The sequence below is a fragment of the Gorilla gorilla genome, chromosome 4 (genome assembly GCF_029281585.2).
Source record: "Gorilla gorilla gorilla isolate KB3781 chromosome 4, NHGRI_mGorGor1-v2.1_pri, whole genome shotgun sequence".
NCBI classification, from domain to species: Eukaryota; Metazoa; Chordata; class Mammalia; order Primates; family Hominidae; genus Gorilla; species Gorilla gorilla.
The window spans coordinates 153,190,126-153,212,831 of NC_073228.2; the positions used below are offsets into that span (position 1 = coordinate 153,190,126).

The window sequence follows — 22,706 nt, forward strand, 5'->3', positions numbered from 1 at the left end:
AGAGTCTTCCAGGGCAACATGGCAAAACCCTGTCCCTACAAAAAATACAGCGGTCTCACATGCCCTCTCCTGAGATCTCCAGGGTACCAGGCCCTGTCCTCAGGGCTCTGCATCCATTATCTCTAATTTTCCCAGCAACTCTCTGAGGAAGATGCGCTCACCTCCAGTGGTGCTCTCTCAGAGAGAACTTCTCTGACCTCATCTACACCAGGGTTTCTCAACCTCAACACTACTGACATTTTGGACCAGTAATTCTTTCTTATAAGGGACTATTCTGTGCACCAGCAGGATGTTAAAGATGTTAAGGTCCTACCTAAGGATATCAAGTAGGATGTTAAGCAGCATCTCTAGCTTGTACTCACTGGTTGCCAGTAGCACCTCCCTTCCAGTGACAACCAAAATATCTCCAGAAATTGCCAGATGTCCCTTGGGAGAGCAAAACTGACCCTGGTTGGTCTAAATTACCAACAGCTCCCTCTATTATTCTTCCTCATAGCACTTAACCACAATTTGTGTGTGTGTGTGTATATATATATTTGTGTCCTTGCTTGTCCAATGTCTGTCTTCTCCACTACATTGTATTTTTGTTAAGAATTGGACTACATCCATTTGTTTATCATTACATTCCAGACCCTTTACAGAAAAATAGTAGGAGTATAAGAAATATTTGTCAAATGAATAAATGTTTTGCCTGCTTTCGGGTGAGGAAATTGAGACTGAAAGAGATGAAATAACTTGTCTGTTAAGTATGACTTGTCGGGAGGCAATGTGTCATTATTATTGTTGTCCCAGGTCACATTTCCTGGTCACACCACACCTGATTGAGCCAGTGCTGTGTCTTACATCCCTACACTTCCTTTCCATGGGGTGTTTCCAACCTCATTGTATAGATGAAAAACATGACAGCCAAGGACAAAACAACTTCCCAGAGTCACAGAGGGCTGGTGGAGGAGCTAGCACTAGTTCATTCATCCCAGCTGCTTCCTCCCACCAGCATGACCTGATATTCCCATTCCAGAGCACTTTTCCCTGGGTTTTGGATCCTTTTAACATTCTTTGGAGATAAAGAGAAGCTTTCTCTAAATTCCTTGCAGGTTTAGCTGTTAAGATGTCACCCTTAAGGAGCTACATCTAGTAAGATATTAATACTAAGCAATTATCTGGAAAAATGTAAGGGGTAAAGGTAATTTCAAAAATGAGAAGGAATACAGGAAAGAGGTTAAAAGTCAGGCTGGGGGCCAGGCATGGTAACTCATGCCTATAATCCCAGCACTTTGGGAGGCTGAGATGGGCAGATCACTTGAGGCCAGGAGTTCGAAACCAGCCTGGCCAACATGGTGAAACCCCATCTCTACTGAAAACGCAAAAATTAATTGGGCATGGTGGCACATGCCTGTCCCAGCTACTCCGGAGGCTGAGGCAAGAGAATCACTTGAACCTGGAAGGTGGACCTCCAGCCTTGGCAAGAGAGCAAGACTCTGTCTCACAAAAAAAAAAAAAAAAAAAAAAAAAAAAGAAAGAAAGAAAAGAAAGAAAGAAAGAAAGGGCTATGGGATTGGAATCCTGGTTCTCCCACTCACCAGCCACGTGACCTTGCACAGTAATTTGACCTTCCCCATTTCCTCACCTATAAAATGGAATGACTAATAATAGTACCTACTTCATAGGCTTGTTGAAAAGCTAAAGGAGCTAATTCACACAATGCTTTGTACGTAGTGAGGTTCAGTAATTTTAGTTGTCATTATCGTTATCTGAAGGTCCTCAAGTATCTTCTCTCACCTTGTTCAATGCTGTCATGTTTGCCAGGTGCCTTTTATTTTAAAGTTCCTCATGCAGCCAGGCACAGTAGCTCACACCTGTAATCCCAGCACTTTGGGAGGCCAAGGTGGGTGGATTGCTTCAGCCCAGGAGTTTGAGACCAGCCTGGGCAACTTAGTGAAACCCCATCTCTACTAAAAATACAAAAATTAGCCAGGCCTGGTGGTACACACCTGTAATCCCAGCTACTCGAGAGGCTGAGGTATGAGAATCGCTTGAACCCAGGAGGCAGAGGTTGCAGTGAGCCAAGCTCATGCCACTGCGCTCCCGCCTGGGTGACAGAGACTCTGTCTCAAAAATAAAAATAAAAATAATAAAGTGTCCTCATGCTTTTGAGGGCAGGCTGGGTGTGTAGGTAGCCATCACCAGATCTCACCTATATAATTATTTATTGCCATCAACAGGAAACTGCAAATAAACCCCAGAACAGCGTTCCAGAGCAACCTCTCCCTGTCAACTGTGTTTCTGAGCTGAGGAAGAGGAGCCCATCCATCGTAGCCTCCAACCAAGGAAGGGTGCTACAGAAAGCCAAGGTAGAGCCATAGTTCTGCTCCTCAAAATCAGAGATCTGGTAGCCCCCTTTCTATGGAACTTCACCCAAAACCAAAAAATCAACTAGTGAGAAAGGTAGAGAATTGCCAATGCATTTATACAATGAAACTCATGAACCTTCCTCAGAAGGGGTAATCCTCAGATCTTATTCAGAACCTATTCACTCTTTGTTAACACATATTTCTAACAAGCTTAATCATCTGGTTTCTGAGCCTACAATGTGTTTTCAGACAGGACAGGTTCCATTTCATTGATGAGGTAACTGAAAATCGAGGACGATGGGACTTGCCCAGGGCTATGCAAGGTATCACTGCAAAAGCAAAGAAGCAAACCCACCTCTTCCAATTCTAAGTCCATGGCTCCCTCCAGGATGCTGGTCCACAGTCCCTTCTGTGTGACTCTTGGGGGTCAGCTGTGTTTCAGAACTTTTTGGATTTTATAAAGGTAATATGGTACCTACACTAATACATGATGAAAACCTCAATATGTCCTCAGGTGGTACCATGTAAGCAAACATGTTAATAATTCTATGGCAAGACATAGGAATATGTATAGCACATGGAGTGAATAACGATTATAAACAGTCATATCAGGTCAGGTCAAGTTTTGCCACCAAATGAGTCTATACCAAAACAATGGAGAAATATTTTGGTTTCACAGCTTTCTGGATTTCAGAATTGCAGATAAAAGTGTGGACCTGTCCTGGTCCATTTTTTGCTGCTTATAACAGAATACCTGAACCTGGATCATTATAAGAAACAGAATGTATTTCTTAAGAGTTTGGGAGGCCGAGAAGTCTCAGGTTGACGGGCCATATCTGGCAAGGGCCTTCTTGCTGATGGGGTCTCTCTGCAGTCTGGAGGCGGCCCAGGGCATCACAGGGTGAGGGGGCTGAACATGTTAGCTCAGGTCTCTCTTCCTCTTTTTATAAAGCCACCAGTCCCACTCCCATGATAACCCATTAATGCATTAACTCATTGCCTTAATCCATGAATGGATTAATCCACATTCATGAAGACAGAGCCCTCATGACCCAATCACCTCTTAAAGGCTGCACCTCTCAATACTGCCACATTAGGGATTAAATTTCAACATCAGTTTTGGAGGGACAAACATTCCAATCATAGCAGGACCTGAAAAACAAATGCCTGGCACATCAGAGATGCTCAGGAAGCCTTTCTAGACCTGTCTGGCAGCAGCACAGAATGTCTGAAAAACTGGTAGGAGATGAGACTGGAAAGACAGTTTGATATAGAAGGACCTAAATTCCAAGCTAAGAAATGTGGAGACTGATGAGTTTTCAAGGAACAATCTCTTTTTTAAATATGAAAATATAAAATTAATCTTTATTAATTTAAAATAAAAGGGGGAGAATGGAATGGTGATTGCCAGAGGCTGAGGGCTGGGGGAACTGGGGAGATGTTGGTCAAAGGATACAAAGTTTCAGTTTTAAGAAGACTAAGTTCTGGGGATCTAACGTACAGAATCGTGGCTACAGTTAACAATACCATATTGCATACTCGAAATTTGTTTTAAAAAGTCACTTTTTACTGTTCTCACCACACACACACACACACAAATGATAACTAGGTGAGGTGAGATGTGTTAACTAAACGTGACTGTGATAATCATTTCACAATATGTCAAATCAAAAAAATAGTTCAAATTCGAAACATAATAAAAGGGGGAACACCCTATTTAAAGTAGTGGAAAACTCCAATTTCATTCATTCAAGAAACACATATTAAGCACCTGCTAAATGCTTGCCACTTCACTAAACACTCTTGAACATGTTCCTTCATTCCATCTTTGCAATAACCAAGTAAAGTGGGCATTCTTAGCCCCATTTCACAGCGGAGAAGACTGAAGTTTAAGTGGTAGATAAACCAGTGGACAAGACAGATAAGGTCCTGGTTTTCAAGGAACTTCCAAGCCAGTGAAAGGAGACAGATAATACATAAGTGCCCTGTTAATGTAAGAAGATAATTCCAGAAAGTGATACATCTACAAATATATACATATATATATATACACATATATATAGAAAGGGACAGAGACTGGGAGTAGGGTTGGAGCAATATACACAGTGGTCAGAGAGGGCCTCTCCTAGCAGTGACCCAAATGATGGGAAAGGAACATGAGAAGATCTAGAGCAGAAGCTTTCCAGCAAGAGGGGACAGCAGGTGCAAAAGCTCTCAAGCGTGCCTGATGGCCAGATGGAGGCCAGAGCAGCTGGAGCAAAGAGGGAGAGCGAGCATGGAAACCATGAAGGGGGAAGAGGCAGGCAGTGCCTGATCATTTATGAGCTGAAATTGCATATCATATTAGAATACATTTAAAGGACAGCTGTTTATTAGCTTCATATCAACACTGCTTTGGGAATCAGCAACATTTTGTCTAGGATCACACCAGCATGGACTTTTAAAATGCATGGCTTGGCCAGGCACAGTGGCTCACACCTGTAATCCTAGCACTTTGGGTGGCTGAGGTGGGAGGATCCTTGAACCCAGGAGTTCGAGATCAGCCTGGGCAACATGGCGAAACCCTGTGTCTACAAAAACTACAAAAAAATTAGCCGGGTGTGGTGGCACATGCCTATAGTCCCAGCTACTCCATAGGCTGAGGTGGGAGGATCACTTGAGCCCAGTGGGAGGGGTGAGGCTACAGTGAGCCCTGATCACACCACTGCACTCCAGCCTAGACGACACTAAGTGAGACCCTGTCTCAAAAAAAGCATGGCTCTATGTCTAGGCTGGAGCTGCATCCTCAGGTTGGAATTGAATTTCAGAGCCTAAGAGGGAAGAGTCTTTATTCTTTCCTACAGTTAGTCATTAAACAAATATTTGTTGAAGACCTACCATATGCCAGTCTTGTTCTAGTTTCTGGTTACATAACAGGGAACCCAAAAAAGTCCCTGGTCTCATAGAGTTGGGAAGACAATACTTTAAATACCACACATAAATAAAGAATGTGATGCCAGAGAAGATGAACCTCCCAAAGGGGCTTAAGCACAGTGATAGCAAAGACCCTTTCAAGAAGGTGACACATAGGCAGAGACCTGAATGGAGTGTGAGGGAGAAACCCATGCAGGGGGCTGAGGGAAGGGCAATCCAGGCAGAGAGAAGAGCAAGTGTCAAGTCCCTGAAGTGGGAAAAAGCTTGGCATGTTTGAGGAACATCAAGAAGATCCAGGTGATTCCAGTGAAGGGAACAAAGAGTGAGCATTAGGAGATGAGATCAGAGAAGTAACCAGTGAGGGGCCAGATCATCTAGACCAGCAGTCAGCAAACTTTTTCTGTAAAGGGCCAGAGAGTAAATAGTTTAGGCTTTCTGAACCATATGATCTGTTCCACACCCTCTCAACTCTGCCATTATCGCATGAAAATAGCCATGGACAATATGAAAATGATGATGAAAATGGCTGTGTCCCAATAATGCTTTTTTTTTTTTTTTGAGACGGAGTCTCGCTCTGTCACCCAGGCTGGAGTGCAGTGGTATGATCTCAGCTCACTGCAACCTCCACCTCCCGGGTTCAAGCAATTCTCCTGCCTCAGCCTCCTGTGTAGCTGGGATTACAGGTGCACACCACCACACTCGGCTAATTTTTTTGTATTTTTAGTAGAGACGGGGGGTTTCACCATGTTGGTCAGGTTGGTCTCGAACTCCTGACCTCGTGATCCGCCCACCTCGGCCTCCCAAAGTGCTGGGATTACAGGCATGAGCCACTGCACCTAGCCCAATAAAACTTATTTACAGGCACTGAAATTTGAATTTCGTATCATTTTCATGTGTCATGAGATAGTCGTCTTCTTTTGATTTTTTTTTCAAACATTTAGAAATAAGAGCTGATGGATTATATGAGAATGGGCAATAGGCCAGACTTGGCCCACAGACTATCGTTTACCAGCCTTTCATCTAAAGCCTTTCAGCCTGCTGAGGAACCATGGATCTTGTTCTAACATAATGGATCTTGTGGTGACATGATGGAAGGTTTTGAGCAAAGGGTTTTGGATATAAATTACATTTTGTAAAGACCATTCAGGCAACTATGTTGAGAATGGATGAAGGGACAAGAGAGACCAGCATGGAGAAGTGACTTACTCAGGGCCACAGAAAGAGAGAGAGGGGGTTAGAACCCAACGCAACCTGGCTAGTGGAGATCTTCATCTAACTAGGTGCCATGAAATCTCTTTATCCATGTCACACTAGACCATTCAGCAAATTGATTTGTCTTCTCTTTCTGTGCTTCAGGAATGGGAAATGAAGAAGACCTAGGAAGAGGATGAGGATTTCATTCCAAAGGAAATACCAGCTTGTCCACCTGAGGAAGAAATGCTTTTTTCACAAGGAGACACCAAGAGACGACTAGGAAGTAGCCCTCGTTCTCCAGGGCATCCAAAATACCAGCCTTTATTGTCTGCATGATTTTAGGGGATATGGGGAGGGAAGAAGTAGAAGGGAAGAGGGAAATGGAGAGCATCCTTATGACTTTACAAAGGGTGGAAATGAGGATGGAAGGATCAGAAGTCTGCACAGCTGTAAAGGTTTTATAGATGTCTTTGCCTTCCCTTCTGAGGAAGGGAAGAAGAAATGAAAGCACATGTGAATAACCCCTTCCATCCCATTCACAGCATTGCACTCCCAGTCCTTAAGGCAAAGGGAGGCAGTGCTGAAGCATTGGTGGTGCAGTGTAAAGAGACAAGACCTGATCATCTGATCACACTTGTGCCAACTTGATTCATATTGGGCATTACTAACAACCCCTGGGCAAGGTAAATAGGTTGAACAATCAATAACATTATCCCTGCCTGCATACATGTGAACAAAAGCTATAGAGGACATGCAAATTCTACAGTCATTCCTCATATGCTTTAGACAGAGTGCAGCTACTGGAATCTTCCAGATTTCAGTGTTTTAAAATCAGAGCTCTGAATACACAAAAGGAAAGAGAAATGGAGCAGCTGACATATTTTAAGCTCACAGTGATACTCAGTGACAGGAGCACAGAGCTCTAATGTCCACAGGATGTTGTAGGGTAGGGTCTCTCAGTAAATCAAGTCCCTTACCTATGTTCTGACACTGAGGCTCTTGGAGCTATGGGTTAGAAATCCAGGAGGCAATATGTCTTTATTCTAATGAAGTCCTCATCTTGCATTCAGAGGCCCACTAGTTTGCCCTTCTATATATTAAGTAAAACCAAGAGAAATTAAGAGGATGATGGCTTCTTTCTGTCACATGGGTGCTAAACCTTTTACAAACACTTGATACTTCTATAGAGGGACCAAGGATCTCAAGTCCTGGGCAGTCTCCTTACTGTGCTACTCACTACTGTCTCAACACTGTAGTGAGTCTGTCTTTAACACATTTCCTTCCAATAAAGATAAAACCACTTAACTCTTAAGAGCCAGTGCTTAGCTCAAGAGGAAAGAAGGAAAATCCCAGAATAACCGTGGCCACTTTGCTATAGGGGTTACATATTTTAACCCACCTAAGGTTTTACAGACTTTAGCCTCACTCAAACTTTATCACCCTCTGAGGTAGCTGGAGACCACAGCAGGAAAAATAACCTGACCAGTAATCACCCACTGATTAGTGGCAGAGCGTAGGACTTAGGGGTTATAAGCCCAGATCCAGATATGGCTAGGTTTGAGCCATGCCTCTAATGACCAGCTGGGTGACCTTGGGAAAGTCACTTGATCGCTCTGATTCTTGTTTTCCTTATCTGTGAAATGGGACTAACAATTGTTACTTTTCTCCCAAGATTGTTGGGAAGATTTAATAAGATAATATATAGTAGGCATCTTGCATAGTGTCTGAGAAATAAGAAATGCTCAGTCAATAGTGGCTCTCACTAGCCAGGCATGGTGCTACTCGCCTATAGTCCCAGCTACTCAGGAGGCTGAGGCAGGAGGACCGCTTGAGCCCAGGAGTTTGAGACTGTAGTGCACTATGATCATGCCTGTGAATTGCCACTGCACTCCAGCCTAAGCAAATAGCAAGACCCCATCTATTTAAAAAAAAAAAAAGTGGCTATTATTAGCTATATCAGAAATGTCTGACTCACAAGCCTGTGTTCTTTCCACTGAAGAGGAAATTACTTTCCAGTGTTCTTTTTCAAAACGTGGATCCTGGAATGTCACCTAACTCTCCAACTATGTCTTCAGTGTCTGTCATACTCTTTCTTATGCAGTTATTTTGGGGTTAAGCGTCTTTTCTCACCAACAGATCTTGAACTCTGAGAGGAGTGGCTGGGGGTAATTAATAATTAACATTTATCAAGCACTCACCATACGTCAGGCACTGTGTCAGCCATGGCCAGCTTCACAGGCATGCAACCTGTGCAGTCACACAGGGCCCCATGCTTAGAAGGGCCCTGTTCTTGGTTTAATGCTCTACTATTGCCTTCTTAATCATATTTGAACAAGGAGTTCTGCTTTTCTTTTTGCCCTTGAAATTAGATAGCCAGTCCTGGTGCTAACTAACCACTTTTCTAGGTATTATCCCTTTAGTTTTCACTGAAACCCTGAGATAAGTTATATTGCCCTAGTTTTCACAGTTCAGGAAATGGAAGCTCACAGAGGTCAGGTAACTTGCCCAAGCTCCCATAGTTCTTATATTTACATGCTGGTGGAGCCAGCATGTGAATATAAGAAGTCTGACCCTAGAGCCTTATTCTTAATTTTAAAGCTCTATGTCATCCATATATCTCCCTCCCCTTGTACTGCAACATTCAGAAGCACACTAGCACTTAATAAATAGATGAATGAATGCATGGATGCAAGCAGCAACCTGGTGAACGTTAGGCAGCTAGGAGAAATGTAAGCAAAATGGCTAAGGCACAGATGCCACTTGTTCTTTGTTGTTAAAATGCCTTGTTTAGGCCAGGTATGGTGGCTCATGCCTGTAATCCCAGCACTTTGGGAGGCCGAAGCGGGTGGATCACTTGAGGTCAGGAGTTCAAGACCAGCCTGGCCAACATGGCAAAACCCCATCTCTATCAAAAATACAAAAGTTAGCTGGGCACGGTGGCACATGCCTGTAGTCCCAGCTACTCGGGAGGCTGAGGGAGGAGAATCACTTGAACCCGGGAGGCGGAGGTTGCAGTGAGCCGAGATCGTACCACTGCACTCCAGCCTGGGCAATAGCAAGACTCCATCTCAAAAAAAAAAAAAAATGCCTTATTTCGTTGTGTTTTTTCAAAGTGTAAGCCACAGGTCTAAGCCCAACACTGCCAAGTGTTCAGTCTGTCAGAATTCTACTGTCAGTGTTTCCTTATTGGGGGATCTTGCACAGGTTTACCAACCTTTCTGAGCCTCAATTTTCTCATATGTAAAAGAGAATCATAATACCTCCCTAAACCATATCACCCTTTTCATAAGGCCAAAAAGAAAATATAAGTTATTGGTCATGACACATTTGAGTTGGACCTCGGATTAGATAAAAAGATGAAAATACTCCAGCTCTGTCCTTATGGAACTCAGAGACAAGCAGGAAAGAAAATCTGACCCAAATAACTACAATACAAATAACCCATGTTATGACAAGATTCAGAGTGCTCAAGGAACACTTCCCATTCCCTTAAAAAAAAAATTTAGGGGCTATCCAGTAACTAAGCTGGCAACTCCAAGTGCCCTGGACCCCAGTCGCCAATCCATCCTCTCAGTCTGTCAGCTTTCCATCCTAAATCTCTAAAATTCATCCATATCTTCCTATCTTCACTGACACTATCCAACTTAATTAAGTCATTCAACAAATACTTGAGTACCTGCTATACTAGATGTCAGAAATCAGTGGTGAACAAGACAGACACCTCATGAAGCTCACATTCTAGTTGGAGGAAAAAACCTTAACAAGGAAGCAAAAGAAATAAAATACTAAGAAACTAAAAGGGTGCTGGACACAGTTACTTTACAGTGGTTAGGAAGGTCTCTCTCTGTTCTTCCAGGACAGAATATAGCCCCATCTTGCCTGGGCTACTGCAACATATTGCCTTCCCTACCTCTTTTCTTACATCTTGCAATCTGCTTCACACAGCAGTCAAAGTGACTCTTTAAACATGTAAAGCCTTTGTCACATGTTCCCTGTCAATCTAAAATAATTTAAAAGGTCAGAATCTAGTTTAAAGAGAGTTTATTCAAGCACAAAGGTTGAGGATGGCCTGCCCAGGAAGCACAGAATGGAAAAATATGTCTGTCTTAAAAAGGATGGAAGTCAGTGTTCCAAAGTGTGAAAGTTTGGGTTCAGTGAGGTTTAACAGAATTTCAACATCTTTCTATGCAAGGCTTAATGCATAGTTACAATGATCTGAGTACTTAAGGTGGTCTTTTTCCTTCAAGAAAGGTATATTTAACATCACACCCTGGAGATGTAACTGTCATGGGGTCAGTTCAGTTCAGGGCACCATCTAGTCTGAGTTAGGTACAGGACAATAAAGGAGGCTATCTATTACAAACATCAGTAATTGAGAGGGAAGAAATCTGGTCTCTGCTCTTTCCTAGTCATTACAGAACAAGAACAATGAGGAAGAGAATTAAGCTATAATTCTAAGAAGCAGAACTACAAAACATGCTACATGGACTCAGACCACAGCCACATCTCTCTCAAAGCTTAAAGTATTTGGGAGGTTCCAACAGCTTTTAGGTTTTATTTATTTTCACATTCCATTGGAATCAGAATCAGACTAAATTGCATTCAGCAAAAAAGTTTTTTGAAGCCGGGGGCGGTGGCTCATGCCTGTAATCCCAGCACTTTGGAAGGCTGAGGAAGGCAGATCACCTGAGGTCAGGAGTTCAAGCCCAGCCTAACCAACATGGTGAAACCCTGTCTCTATTAAAAATACAAAAATGAGCCGGGCGTAGTGGGCGCCTGTAATCCCAGCTACTGAGGAGGCTGAGGCAGGAGAATCACTTGAACCTGGGAGGCAGAGGTTGCAGTGAGCCGAGATCGTGCCACTGCACTCCAGCCTGGGTGAGAGTGAGACTCCATCTCAAAAAAAATAATTTTGAACACCTACATTAGGGCACTGCTCAATGGGAATGAATAGATAATATCTCTGCCTTAAAAGAGCTTATATTTTAGTGAGAGGAAATGAGAAAATACCATTTAAAAAACAAGTCGATAAGAAGGGCATTAGAGAAGAAGACTGGGAGGAGTGATGGGCAATGGTTCAGGCTGCGATGTTTTCAACCGCTCACGTGATCTAGCCCTTCCTAACCACTAGTCCTGTTGCCCTCCCGCCTCAGTATATTTCAGTCCCTTACATGCAATACTCTTCTCTCTTTATTAGGCTTCTGCAGATGTTTCCCTCTGCCTGAACCCTTTCTTCAGCTCAGCTCAAATGCCCCCTTCCTCTGGGAAAACTTCCCACAAGGCTAGATTTCTATTCTAGGCTTCCGCAACACCTGCCCCTCACCTTTAAACACCGCTCATATTCTGACTTTACATCCCGCTTGTATCTGTTTATCGCTCATAATATCAAGTAAGCTCCATGCGGGCACAGCTATGATCTGCTTTGTTTGCTGCCGACCCTGCGCCCAGCACGGAGACTGTAGTTACTACTAGGACCGCGCCTACCCGCCGAACACACTGAGAGCCGGAAGTGTTGCCTTCGCTCCGGACGACCGGATGGGGAACTGCGCGGCCCACAGGGCAACCGGAAGCATAGCGTTCCTGTCCGGAAGTACTGAGAGGGAAACGCCCGCAAAGGCTGGTTTTTAAGCGGGAGCATCTCTTCACTCGCAGCAAGTGCGCGTGCGCTGCCTCTCTCAGCCGAAATTGGAAACATGGCCGTACGGTCGCTGTGGGCGGGCCGGCTGCGGGTGCAGCGCCTACTGGCCTGGAGTGCCGCGTGGGAGAGCAAGTAAGCATTGCAGGCGGGGGGTCGGGAGCGTGAGGACTCTGAGGGGCTAGCGAGCCAGCCGGGGTGGTTGTGGGCTGGAAGGCGAGAGCTATCTGAGCGTAGGCCAGGGGACCAAGCTTCTCGGCCTCTACGACCATGCACTCACGGCCCCATTTTACAGACGGGGAAACTGAGGCCGTCAGCCGTGCCTCTTTCTTAGGCCGAGGAAGGTAAGGAGATCCGAGGTCATGCATGGCCTGGAAGGTGAGAAGTCTCTTAAGCCCCCAAGGAGGGATGTACCACTCTCCCGGCCTCTTCTCCCGGCCTGTGGTACCTGTGGGTAAATTTGGGTTCTCTCCCCTCACCCAGTGTGACCTAAGGCCAGTCCTTTCTCCGTTATCCGGGCACTGTTGTACCTGTCAGTAAAAGGAAGCCGCTGAACTTGTTTCTCCAAACGGCCATTGCATCAGCCTTCGGAAGACAAGTTCCATCGGCAGCTTTTATTGGTCGCTTACGAGGCCGACTGCAGAATTATGGGTGGTTCTTTTTATTACTCCTCATTTAGTAGTTAAGGAAAGTGAGGTATAGAAAAGTTGAGTAACTTCCAAACTTAAATATTTGGGAAGTGGTGGAACCCGGGCTGGAAACCAGTCAGGGCGTTAGAATTGGCGCTCTTATTTAATGAGCGATGTTAATTAATTTTCTCAGAGACTATTGCCCCTACACTGTTTCTTCCTGGGATAGAGAATAAAAATAGTTGAGTACGAGGTAGGGTTGGACCTCTGAATAGTAAAGTAAGCTACGGGAGACTCTGGTAAATGTGCTTAACTACATATGTCACCCTTTTTACCTTAACACACCTGACCCAACATCCTACCCTAGCACCTAAGTGAGAGGTTGCATTCAGGGTTTCGGGACTTGGTTTTGCTTACCGTTCTCAAGTCTTTTTGGCAGCTTGTTGGTGATGTAAGGAAATGACCAGAAGAAAAATGGTTCCTTCTGATGAGCTGTCTCCCTACTCCAGTTCTGAACAGTAGGAATTGAGATTGGCCACAACTCGCCACCCCTATTTCTTGGTCTAAGCTTTGGCCATTTTCCCTTTGAACTGGCCCTGAGAATTTTTTTTTTTTTTTTTTTTTTTTTTGAGACGGAGTCTCACTCTGTCGCCCAGGCTGGAGTGCAGTGGCACAATCTCGGCTCACTGCAAGCTCCGCCTCCCGGGTTCACGCCGTTCTCCTGCTTCAGCCTCCCGAGTAGCTGGGACTACAGGCGCCCGCTGCTACGCCCAGCTAATTTTGTGTATTTTTAGTAGAGACGGGGTTTCACCGTGGTCTCGATCTCCTGACCTCGTGATCCGCACGCCTCGGCCTCCCAAAGTGCTGGGATTACAGGCGTGAGCCACCGCGCCCGGCCCCTGAGAATATTTTGACCTGCTTTTTCAAATGGATAAATGTGGTTTTTTTAGGGAGAAGATGTTTCACCGTGTGTAATTAGCCCCAGATCTACGGTGACCATATTTTCTGACCCCAAAATGTGGAACTGTCTATAAAGTCACACACCAGATTATAATAATTGAATTTAAGATCAGCTTGGAAAGTAGGAGAGATAAAAGTCCTCTTGCTTACACCTTTAAACTAGCTATTTGCTCTGCCCAGGATGCTCTTCCCTTTTTTAAAGCTGACTCCTTTACCCTCTTTAAGCCTTTGCTCAGCTGTCTCCGTGAGGACCACTCTACAGTATATGCCAGTCCATATAAATTATTTTAGAGAACTCATGTACTCACAGATTGATTTTCAGGATAATTTTACTTAAAGTCAAATTACGAAGATCCAGGAGTTGCAATGGAAACTTCCTTGAACTGGGGGTCAGGACTGCCACAGCCCAAGATTTGCTGTAAGCTAGCCCCTAGTCTAAATTTATTTCTGTGTAAACTGAACTAAATGTCAAAACAGTTTAGCTGTACAAAATTCTAGATTACATAACTAGTTGAATGCAAAGATCTATTTTCACCTGTGTCTATAGTTCACCGGCAGTAACATATAGTATTGTATAAGTATTTCATTGACTTGATCTTATATATAGGTGGGAATTTCTTTCTCAGCACAGGTCTCCTAAAAGCCTTACAGGTTGTGGTGAGGAAAGCTTAGAATTCTAAGCCTCAAGGTTCCTTTACTGGACTTAATTTCCCTCATCTGTAAGTTAGAAGGTTGAACCAGAACTATATGACTTTTTGAATGCCCACTTCTGATAATGCTCCTCTGGTTCTGGGTACTAGCATTTGGTTTCCTTTTGCTGACTTTTGTATACCCAGTTCTGGCTATTTCTGCTGCCTGGTTCTTAGTGTCCTGACCCAGCGGAATACCAACTATGTGATCTTGAGCAGGCCATTATGCCTTAAGCCTCTCAGCATCAGTTTTCTCATCTGTAAAATAGGGATAATGATAGGACTTATCTCACATATTGTTGTGAGAGGAAAAGATGACTCAAGTAAAACAGTGTCTGGTACATGGTAAGGACTTCGTAAGTGTTCATTTGTTACTATAACTGAAAACACTTTCTCCAGAGATTCCATCTGGGAAGATCTCTGGTCTCTAAACTTGGTTGTAATTTTGGCTTATGATGGCATTTCTTCATTATGTGCCACCTCCTTCCTGTTTTAGGGGATGGCCACTTCCATTCAGCACTGCCACCCAGAGAACTGCTGGTGAGGACTGCCGTTCTGAGGACCCACCTGATGAGCTTGGGCCCCCTCTTGCTGAACGAGCCTTAAGGGTAAAAGCTGTTAAACTGGAGAAAGAAGTCCAAGATTTAACAGTGAGTCGATTTTATATTTCTTCTTCATATCCTCTCTCTAGTTTAAATATCCACATAAAGTTTTTTATGTCAATTTTTAAAATGAAGTTTTCTTTAATTGGCTCTTTATTTGCTACCCCTTATCCCTCCTCCACTCCTTGCTAGGTATACTGGGCAGAAAAAAACTGTAGTAGTTCAAAAACACCACTGGCTAAAGATAGTCATCTCTTTTCGGTTTCCTGTTATGTCACAGCACTTAGATATCTGATGTTTCGGCAGATTAAAGGAGGTGTACAATGCCTGGAATATAGTAGACAATAAATATTTGTTGAATGAGTGAGGTCACTGACCATTGTTCTTTGCTGATGAGACCACGTCTGGCATACTGGACCCAGTCCTGGGTTGATAGACACACTTAGAGGGAGATAGATAAACTAGAGGAATTCCAAAGCAAAACCACCTAGATAGAATGGTAAGGAGGCTGGAAAGCATTCCTTATGACAGCAATGGAAAGAACCACGAATTGTCTTAAGAATGAGAGAGAAAAGGACTAAAGAGGGTAAAATAACTGCCTCCAAATAGATGACATACTTTTTTTTTTTAAAATGAGACGTAGTTTCGCTCTTGTTGTCCAGGCTGGAGTACAATGACATGATCTCAGCTCACTGCAACCTCTGCCTCCCGGGTTCAAGTGCTTCTTCTGCCTCAGCCTCCCGAATAGCTGGGATTACAGGTGCCTGACACCATGCCAGGCTGATTTTTGTATTTTTAATAGAGACAGGGTTTTACCATGTTGGCCAGGCTGGTCTCAAACTCCTGACCTCAGGTGATTCGCCCATCTCAGCCTCCCAAAGTGCTGGGATTACAGGCGTGAGCCACCGCGCCCTGCCTAGATGACATACTTTTAAAACTTATTCTCAGTTATCCTTAAGTTCAAGTCAATGAAAGGAAGTTGGAGGTTGGCAGTGTTGGCTGAATGTGAAAAAGAAAGCTTTTCCTCAAGATAATGAACTTGAAACCATTAGGAGTTTGAACTGTCAGGCTCAATGACTACCTAGCAGTGCTGCTAAAGAGTGGGTTTCTGCGTTGACTGGGGATTTGGAGTAGCTGATCTAAGATTTCTGTAACTCCTAGTTTGTTTTATAAAAACCTATCAAAAGGGTGAAATTTGTAAAGTAAGCAAAAACATTCTCTTCCACCAATAAGTATTTGTTTTCTCATCCTTTTGATTTTGCTTTTGATATTCAGGTGAGATACCAGAGAGCTGTAGCTGATTGTGAAAACATAAGGAGGCAAACCCAGAGATGTGTGGAAGACGCCAAGATATTTGGTGAGAGATTTATTTACAATAAAAATGTCTTTGGTTGGGCACAGTGGCTTATGCCTATAATCCCAGCACTTTGAGAGTCTAAGGCTGTCAGATCACATGAGATCAGGATTCAAGACCAGTCTGGCCAACATGACACCTCGTCTCTACTGAAAATACAAACTAGCTAGGCATGGTGGCAGGCGCCTGTAATCCCAGCTACTCTGGAGGCTGAGGCACGAGAATCACTTGAACCCAGGAGGCAGAGGTTGCAGTAAGCCAGGATCATGCCCCTACACTCCAGCCTGGTCAACAGAATGAGACTCAGTCTCAAAAAAAAAAAATGAAAAATGTCTTTGACTTCAAAGTCAAAGACCTAGCCTGTTTTGACACAAGGCCTTAAGCCTGTCCCTGGATTAAAGTCAGATTAACAAAGTCCTTGCCTCTCACCAGCCCCCACTGGAGCTTTGGTATCGTGTCATAGACCTCTCTAATGATGACTTTCTTGTCCTCATTTCCGTAAGAAAAATCAAGTTTTAGAATTGAGCGTAATAGGATTTCTCAACAACTGAATTTACTTTTGTCTTGTAACAGTTCGTATGACTCTTTTAAAAAATCAGACAAGTTTTGTGGTCCATCTCTAGCAACTTCATAGCCAACTTACCTCATCTATGGCTGTGTCTTACTTTCGTGTTCCTATTTAGCCAGTCCTCAAGAATAAACCATTCATGACAGCCCTTAGCATAGTGTTGTTGACTTTCTTTTTTTATTGTTACTGCCCTTCTCGTGAAATATTAATGTCTTGTCCCTGTTGAGAATGTATGCCTTAGCACAACTGGGACAGGCAGGAATTTTCAAAATGTACATAATACTACAAGCAAATAGCAACAAAAATTCATGTACATAAAAATAGTTGTTTTTAAAGAACAGGTTTAAGCCTGTTGTGTATAGTCTTACCTAGTTCTTGGGTTCTGTCTTTTCCATTTCCTAGTCAAGTTCCTAGTCATATATGCCTTCTGAGAGAGACACTGACTTGTCAGTTGGGTTAGGGTGGTAATCAGTGATGATCTCTGAGTCCTGTGTGGCAACCTTTCCACTTGCTGGACTACTCAGCATACTAGCCATCTATCTAGGCCTTACCCAAACTCTATGCCCACGGTCAGAGTGATTTCCTCACAAACAATAAAAATACCTGGCTTCTCTGCAGGAATCCAGAGTTTCTGTAAGGACTTGGTGGAGGTGGCTGACATTTTGGAGAAGACTACAGAGTGCATTTCTGAAGAATCGGAGCCTGAGGACCAAAAGCTCACTCTGGAGAAGGTCTTCCGAGGGTTGTTGCTTTTAGAAGCAAAGCTGAAAAGTGTGTTTGCCAAGCATGGCCTGGAGAAACTGACACCCATTGGTGACAAATATGACCCCCATGAGCATGAACTCATCTGTCATGTGCCAGCTGGTGTTGGGGTGCAGCCTGGCACCGTGGCATTAGTAAGACAAGATGGCTACAAACTTCATGGCCGCACCATTAGGCTTGCCCGAGTGGAAGTGGCAGTGGAGTCTCAGAGAAGACTGTGAAGAGGCCATCAGGAACTGGATGTTCTCCCAGAGCGCAGTCACCTATGTTTCTTTTATTTATTAAACTAGGTTTGTATTGTACATGAGGTACTTCATGTGATATGTTTTGGATTTAGTCATATTGGCTTTATTTCTAAGATATTCTATTGATTTAATGTGACCTGTTTGGTCTCATCAGAAGTCTTACCATTGGGCATTTGAACAGTGTGACAGGTGTTCCAATGGCCTTTATCAAAACATGTTTAGGAAAATTGGTACTGTGATAAATTTGAATCCAAAATCCTTTTAACTATGGGTTTTCAACTACATGTTTCTTCCTAGCGGTCTCTATAACAGGAATTGTGTAGTATCTTGTATTTTGTGGAAAAAGGAGATGGTAGGGATTGGTTCAACATTTGGGTACTTAGAGGATAAAGCTTCATGGTCGTATAAATTTAGATCATTTGGATTGATTTTTATACACATAGATTTTCAGGACTTTACCTTTTGTTTTGTTTTTTCCTTTTAGCCATCTTTTGTTCTTGCAATCCCAACTAGATAGGCTTTATGCTCACATCATTGTCCCATACCCACCCCTTTCTCATCCCCATTTGCAGGGGCTAAAGGTCTAGATGAGACTTGGAAGCCAAGGAGCATCGAAATTTGAGATACCCAGGACCCTTTCAAGCAAGAATGGCCAAAAAGCCTTGTGCTGTCTTTGCTCTTCAAATTATTTTCAGCCTCCTTGTCATATAATAATTTCAGGCAAGCTGAGGCAGCACTAACAGCTAATGACCCAGATGGCTCTATTTGGGTAATTTACCTACAACTTATTCCACCAGCCTTTACTCCTCTGCCCTTTTGTCAATTTTACCTTATAATCCTTTATTAAATGATGGGAGGTGGTGATCAGGACAAAAGTGTTAGGTTCCCATGATTTCTCATTTCATTTATTAATAGTTAATGCTGAATTTTTTTTTAAGTTTCCTCCTGCTCTATTTATGTTATTTTTTGCGATAAGAACACTTAACATAAGTATTCTCTCCTCTTGGCAATTTTTTTTTTTTTTCCTGTGTTGCCCAGGCTGACGTCCAACTCCTGGGCCCAAGCAATCCTGCCTCAGCCTGCCAAGTAGCTAGGACTACAGGCGTTCACCACTGCGCCCGCAAAGTTTTTTTGTTGTTTTTTTTTTTAAGTTGGTACTCACAAATCACTACCTCTGTTATATTGACAAGCTCTATTTCCTATTCTTTGTATCTGTTAAGTCACATTTGTGTAAACATTGAGCTCACCTTTTTTATATTAACCTCTAGAATTAATGGGCCTATGTGGTTTTTTTTCAGTCTTATAGCTGGTGTTCTATAAAAGATTTGTCCAATAAACGACTTAATGAATGATACATCAGTCAGATTTTAGGAAGGCAGTCAATTATGGATATTTTAATGTTGGAAGAGGCCTTAATGATCAAATCTCACCCTTTCTGCTTCTGAAGTATGAAAATCTAGTCTTTTTAGGACTGGACACAAGGAAAATAATCTCTAAACTATTGACTAAATTCCAGTGAGAGTATGAATGAAGAACAACTAGATATTAATGTCAATCATTTCAGATTAATGGGCATGCAATTAAGTCTCCATTTAAGATTAATGGGCATGCAATGAAGTCTCCAGCAGACAATCAGATGTTGTTGGATGTCTAGATTATATAGGTTTAGGTTGAAGTTATAAAATAAAATAAAATCCATTTTCCACTGGAACTCTATGACATTCAGTGGAGTGGTGGAAAGTTAACCTCTTATACATTACAGATAATTCTAAGACAGCACACAAACTTATCAATAAAGCCATCTCCTTGTGGGCCTTACCATCTTCATCAGATTTAGACCCTTAAAAAACAAGTAAATATGCACTTTTAAAATGCAATCAAAAGACTGGTGGTTAAGCTTGTAAAACCAGAACATCTTTTGGCATTCCGCTAAGTATATATTGTAAATTTAATGAACAATCAAGGTTCACAGTAGGAAGTTGTCTTTTTTTGCCTTCCATTCTGTGAGATTTGACAGATGGTGACAATAAGAAAATGAGCTGATTGTAATTACTCTCTGTGGGTTTTTTTATTGCTAGCTATCATTACCAGTTAGAATTAACATTAATTACAATTAACAATAATTTTAGGTATGGAATGTTATGATTACCTAAAGAGATGTCTCTACCTAATGAGCTCAAGTGATCCTCCCACCTCAGCCTACCAAGTAGCCAGGACTACAGGCAAGCGCACCACCATGACTGGCTAGTGTTTTTTTTTGTTTTTTGGTTTTTGGTTTTTTTTTTGGTTGGTTGGTTGTTTTTTACAGGCGGGGTCTCACTGTATTGTCCAGGCTAGAAGAATTTTCTAATGGTCTATTACACCTCCCATTTTGGCAAGTAAATTCAGAATAATTTTAGGTTCTTTTGTTATTCAGTAGTTTTGCAGACTTAAAAGTGTAAATTTAGAATTAGAAGATGAAGCTATAGTAGTAAGAATCTCAAGTTGAAGGGCTTTGGGGAGCCAAAGCAGCATATTAGAGCATAGGCTTGAACTTAAATCTCAGCTCAGTCACCTGCAGGACTTTAGGCACCAGTGATTTCACCCTTCTGAGCCTGTTTCTTTATTTGTAAAATGATTATAATAATTCTTTCACAGCGTTGTGAGGATTAAGTGAAATGTGTTAAATGCCTACTACAGTAGGTGCTCAGATATTTATTTTTATTTTTTTATTATGCATATTGTTTTTCCTGCCTTTTTATGGCTGTCTAAAGTCTAGGGAAAAGGGAAGACTGGTCAATGATGAGTAGAAAAAACTTGTAAGCTAATCATTCACTGACTTATTTTCCTTCCATTTTCTGGTTTTTAAAATTAGCCACACCACAGGAAACCCACATTTTTAGATGGAAAGAGCAAGAAAATTGTGTCAGTGCTCTTAGTTATTTTCATCTTAATGGTATAGTGAAAAGACATTGACTTGAGATGATACTAAGGAAGCTTTGGCTCACTCTCACTTGAAGAGGGGATCTTGGTGTTTTAGTACTTGGATTGTACAAATGTTTTACTGACTTTTCTTACTGCTGTAAAGGAATCAGGCAGTTGGGTATTGATATGTTATTTGGTGCTCTCATTCATGGCAAAGGATTTGATAAATAAAAGTTCTTTAAACACTAAAGCAAAATCAAATGAGCAAAACTAAGGATGAAATGTAATATTCATCAGAACAAGGATCACTGAGAAAAAATATTCAGAAACAACTTTAATAAAACCTGAATTGAAATAACTGCAGCTCCGGTGTTTAGAGTCTTTGTCTGCCTATTCATATTGTATATGGAACATTATGGTCACTTCATGACTGCTGACCTGCCTTGTTGATGCTCTGGAGAGGTACCTTGAAATCTCATAGCAGCATAGCCAAGTGGATGCAGTGTGGGCTTTCCCCACCCTGCCTCCGTGTTGAAGTCTTGTCTGTTTTATTCCTCCTTGACTTGCCTCTTTCTGATTGCTATGTATTTCTTAGATCTGGATTCCTATTTCTGCCTTTTTTTTTTTTTTTGAGATGGAGTTTTGCTCTTGTTGCCCAGGCTAGAGCGCAATGGCGCGATCTCAGCTCAGTGCAACCTCCGCCTCCCAGGTTCAAGCAATTCTCCTGCCTCAGCCTCCCGAGTAGCTGGGATTACAGGCACCTGCCACCATGCCTAATTTTTTGTATTTTGAGTAGAAACAGTTTCACCACGTTGGCCAGGCTGGTCTCGAACTCCTGACTTCAGGCGATCCACCTGCCTCGGCTTCCCAAAGTGCTGGGATCACAGGCCTGAGCCACTGTTCCCAGCCCTATTTCTGCCTTCTTTTCTGGCATTGACTTGTTTTCTTGGGTTCGCCTTTTGGTTCTATGTGTCTTATTTCCTTTGACTACTGCTGACTATTCTCCTAACCAGATTACAGACACTTGGCCTTGTTCTGACCTTCAGCTTCCCCATGTCCTCCCCACCTTGTGACTGCCTGGCCTTGTCTTTACCTCTGCTTCTCAGCTAGCTTCCATATACTTAGACTCCTGGCTGAATGGCCCTCTGTTGGGCCAGCCTTCCCTGGGATTTGGTCTTGCGTTTTCATTATCTTTCCAATCCTGTCTGTACACTGTAGCTTCATAAACCATTTGTCCCATATTCCCAGTGCTAGTCAATGAGTATATTCTTATTCCTATCCACTCAGATGTTGTCCATGCTCTCAAGTTCACTGTAGTTTTAAAACATGGCTCCAGAATTTCTTGACACCTTTGTTGAGTAGGGCCCATGTCCATTCTTGAGTTTCCTTGGAGCTTTGTGATTGCTTGACCAATAGAATATAGTGGAAGTGACACTGCCATTTTCTGGACCCAGATCTTAAGAAACTGGTATCCCCACTTCCTGTCTTGGGATGCTCACCCCTGGAACCTTACCATCGTGCCAAGAGCAAACTGAAGTAGCCTGTGGAATGGAACTGAGGGCCCCGGTTGAGCTTTCAGCTGAGCCAGCACTGTCTTGCCAGCCAGTGAGCCATCTTGAAGGTGGATCCTCCCACACCCAGTGGAGCAGCCCCAAATGATACCACATGGAACAGATGAGCTGATCTCACTGAGTCCTGCCTGAGGTGCAGTGTGAGCAAAATAGATGACTGTTACTTTAAGCCACTACATTTTTGAATGGTTTGTTACACAACAGCAGATAAAATGATACAGTCACCCCACTGCATTCCCAGTCTGGCACCTTTGTGCCACAAGAATTGTGCCTACTTGCTTTTCCCTTATCAGCTCTTTCGAACCTCTCTTACAATGTTGATGAGCGCA

At 42.9% G+C, this 22,706-nt stretch overlaps 2 protein-coding genes across 3 annotated transcripts in view; both read left to right on the plus strand.

Annotated features, from left to right (window-relative positions):
- The window catches only part of AFAP1L1 (actin filament associated protein 1 like 1), a 69,718-nt gene extending 61,544 nt beyond the window's left edge, over positions 1-8,174 (plus strand). Inside the window, exons 18-19 of the mRNA XM_004042786.5 lie at positions 2,223-2,351; positions 6,621-8,174. Coding sequence (XP_004042834.4) covers positions 2,223-2,351; positions 6,621-6,644 — 153 coding nt within the window. The 3' untranslated portion in view covers positions 6,645-8,174. The remainder of the gene's footprint in view (positions 1-2,222; positions 2,352-6,620) is intronic.
- A 3,126-nt stretch (positions 8,175-11,300) lies between these two features.
- On the plus strand, positions 11,301-21,169 carry GRPEL2 (GrpE like 2, mitochondrial). Of its 2 annotated transcripts, none has more exons than XM_004042788.5 (4): positions 11,301-12,228; positions 14,868-15,021; positions 16,249-16,330; positions 17,514-21,169. In XM_004042788.5, exons 1-4 carry the CDS (start codon positions 12,152-12,154, stop codon positions 17,876-17,878), a joined length of 678 nt encoding a protein of 225 aa, XP_004042836.1. In that variant the 5' UTR covers positions 11,301-12,151; the 3' UTR covers positions 17,879-21,169. The 2 variants fall into 2 exon arrangements, with proteins under 2 accessions (XP_004042836.1, XP_018884087.1); XM_019028542.4 differs by lacking the exon at positions 11,301-12,228 and adding an exon at positions 12,231-12,437.
- The last annotated feature ends 1,537 nt before the right edge of the window (positions 21,170-22,706 follow it).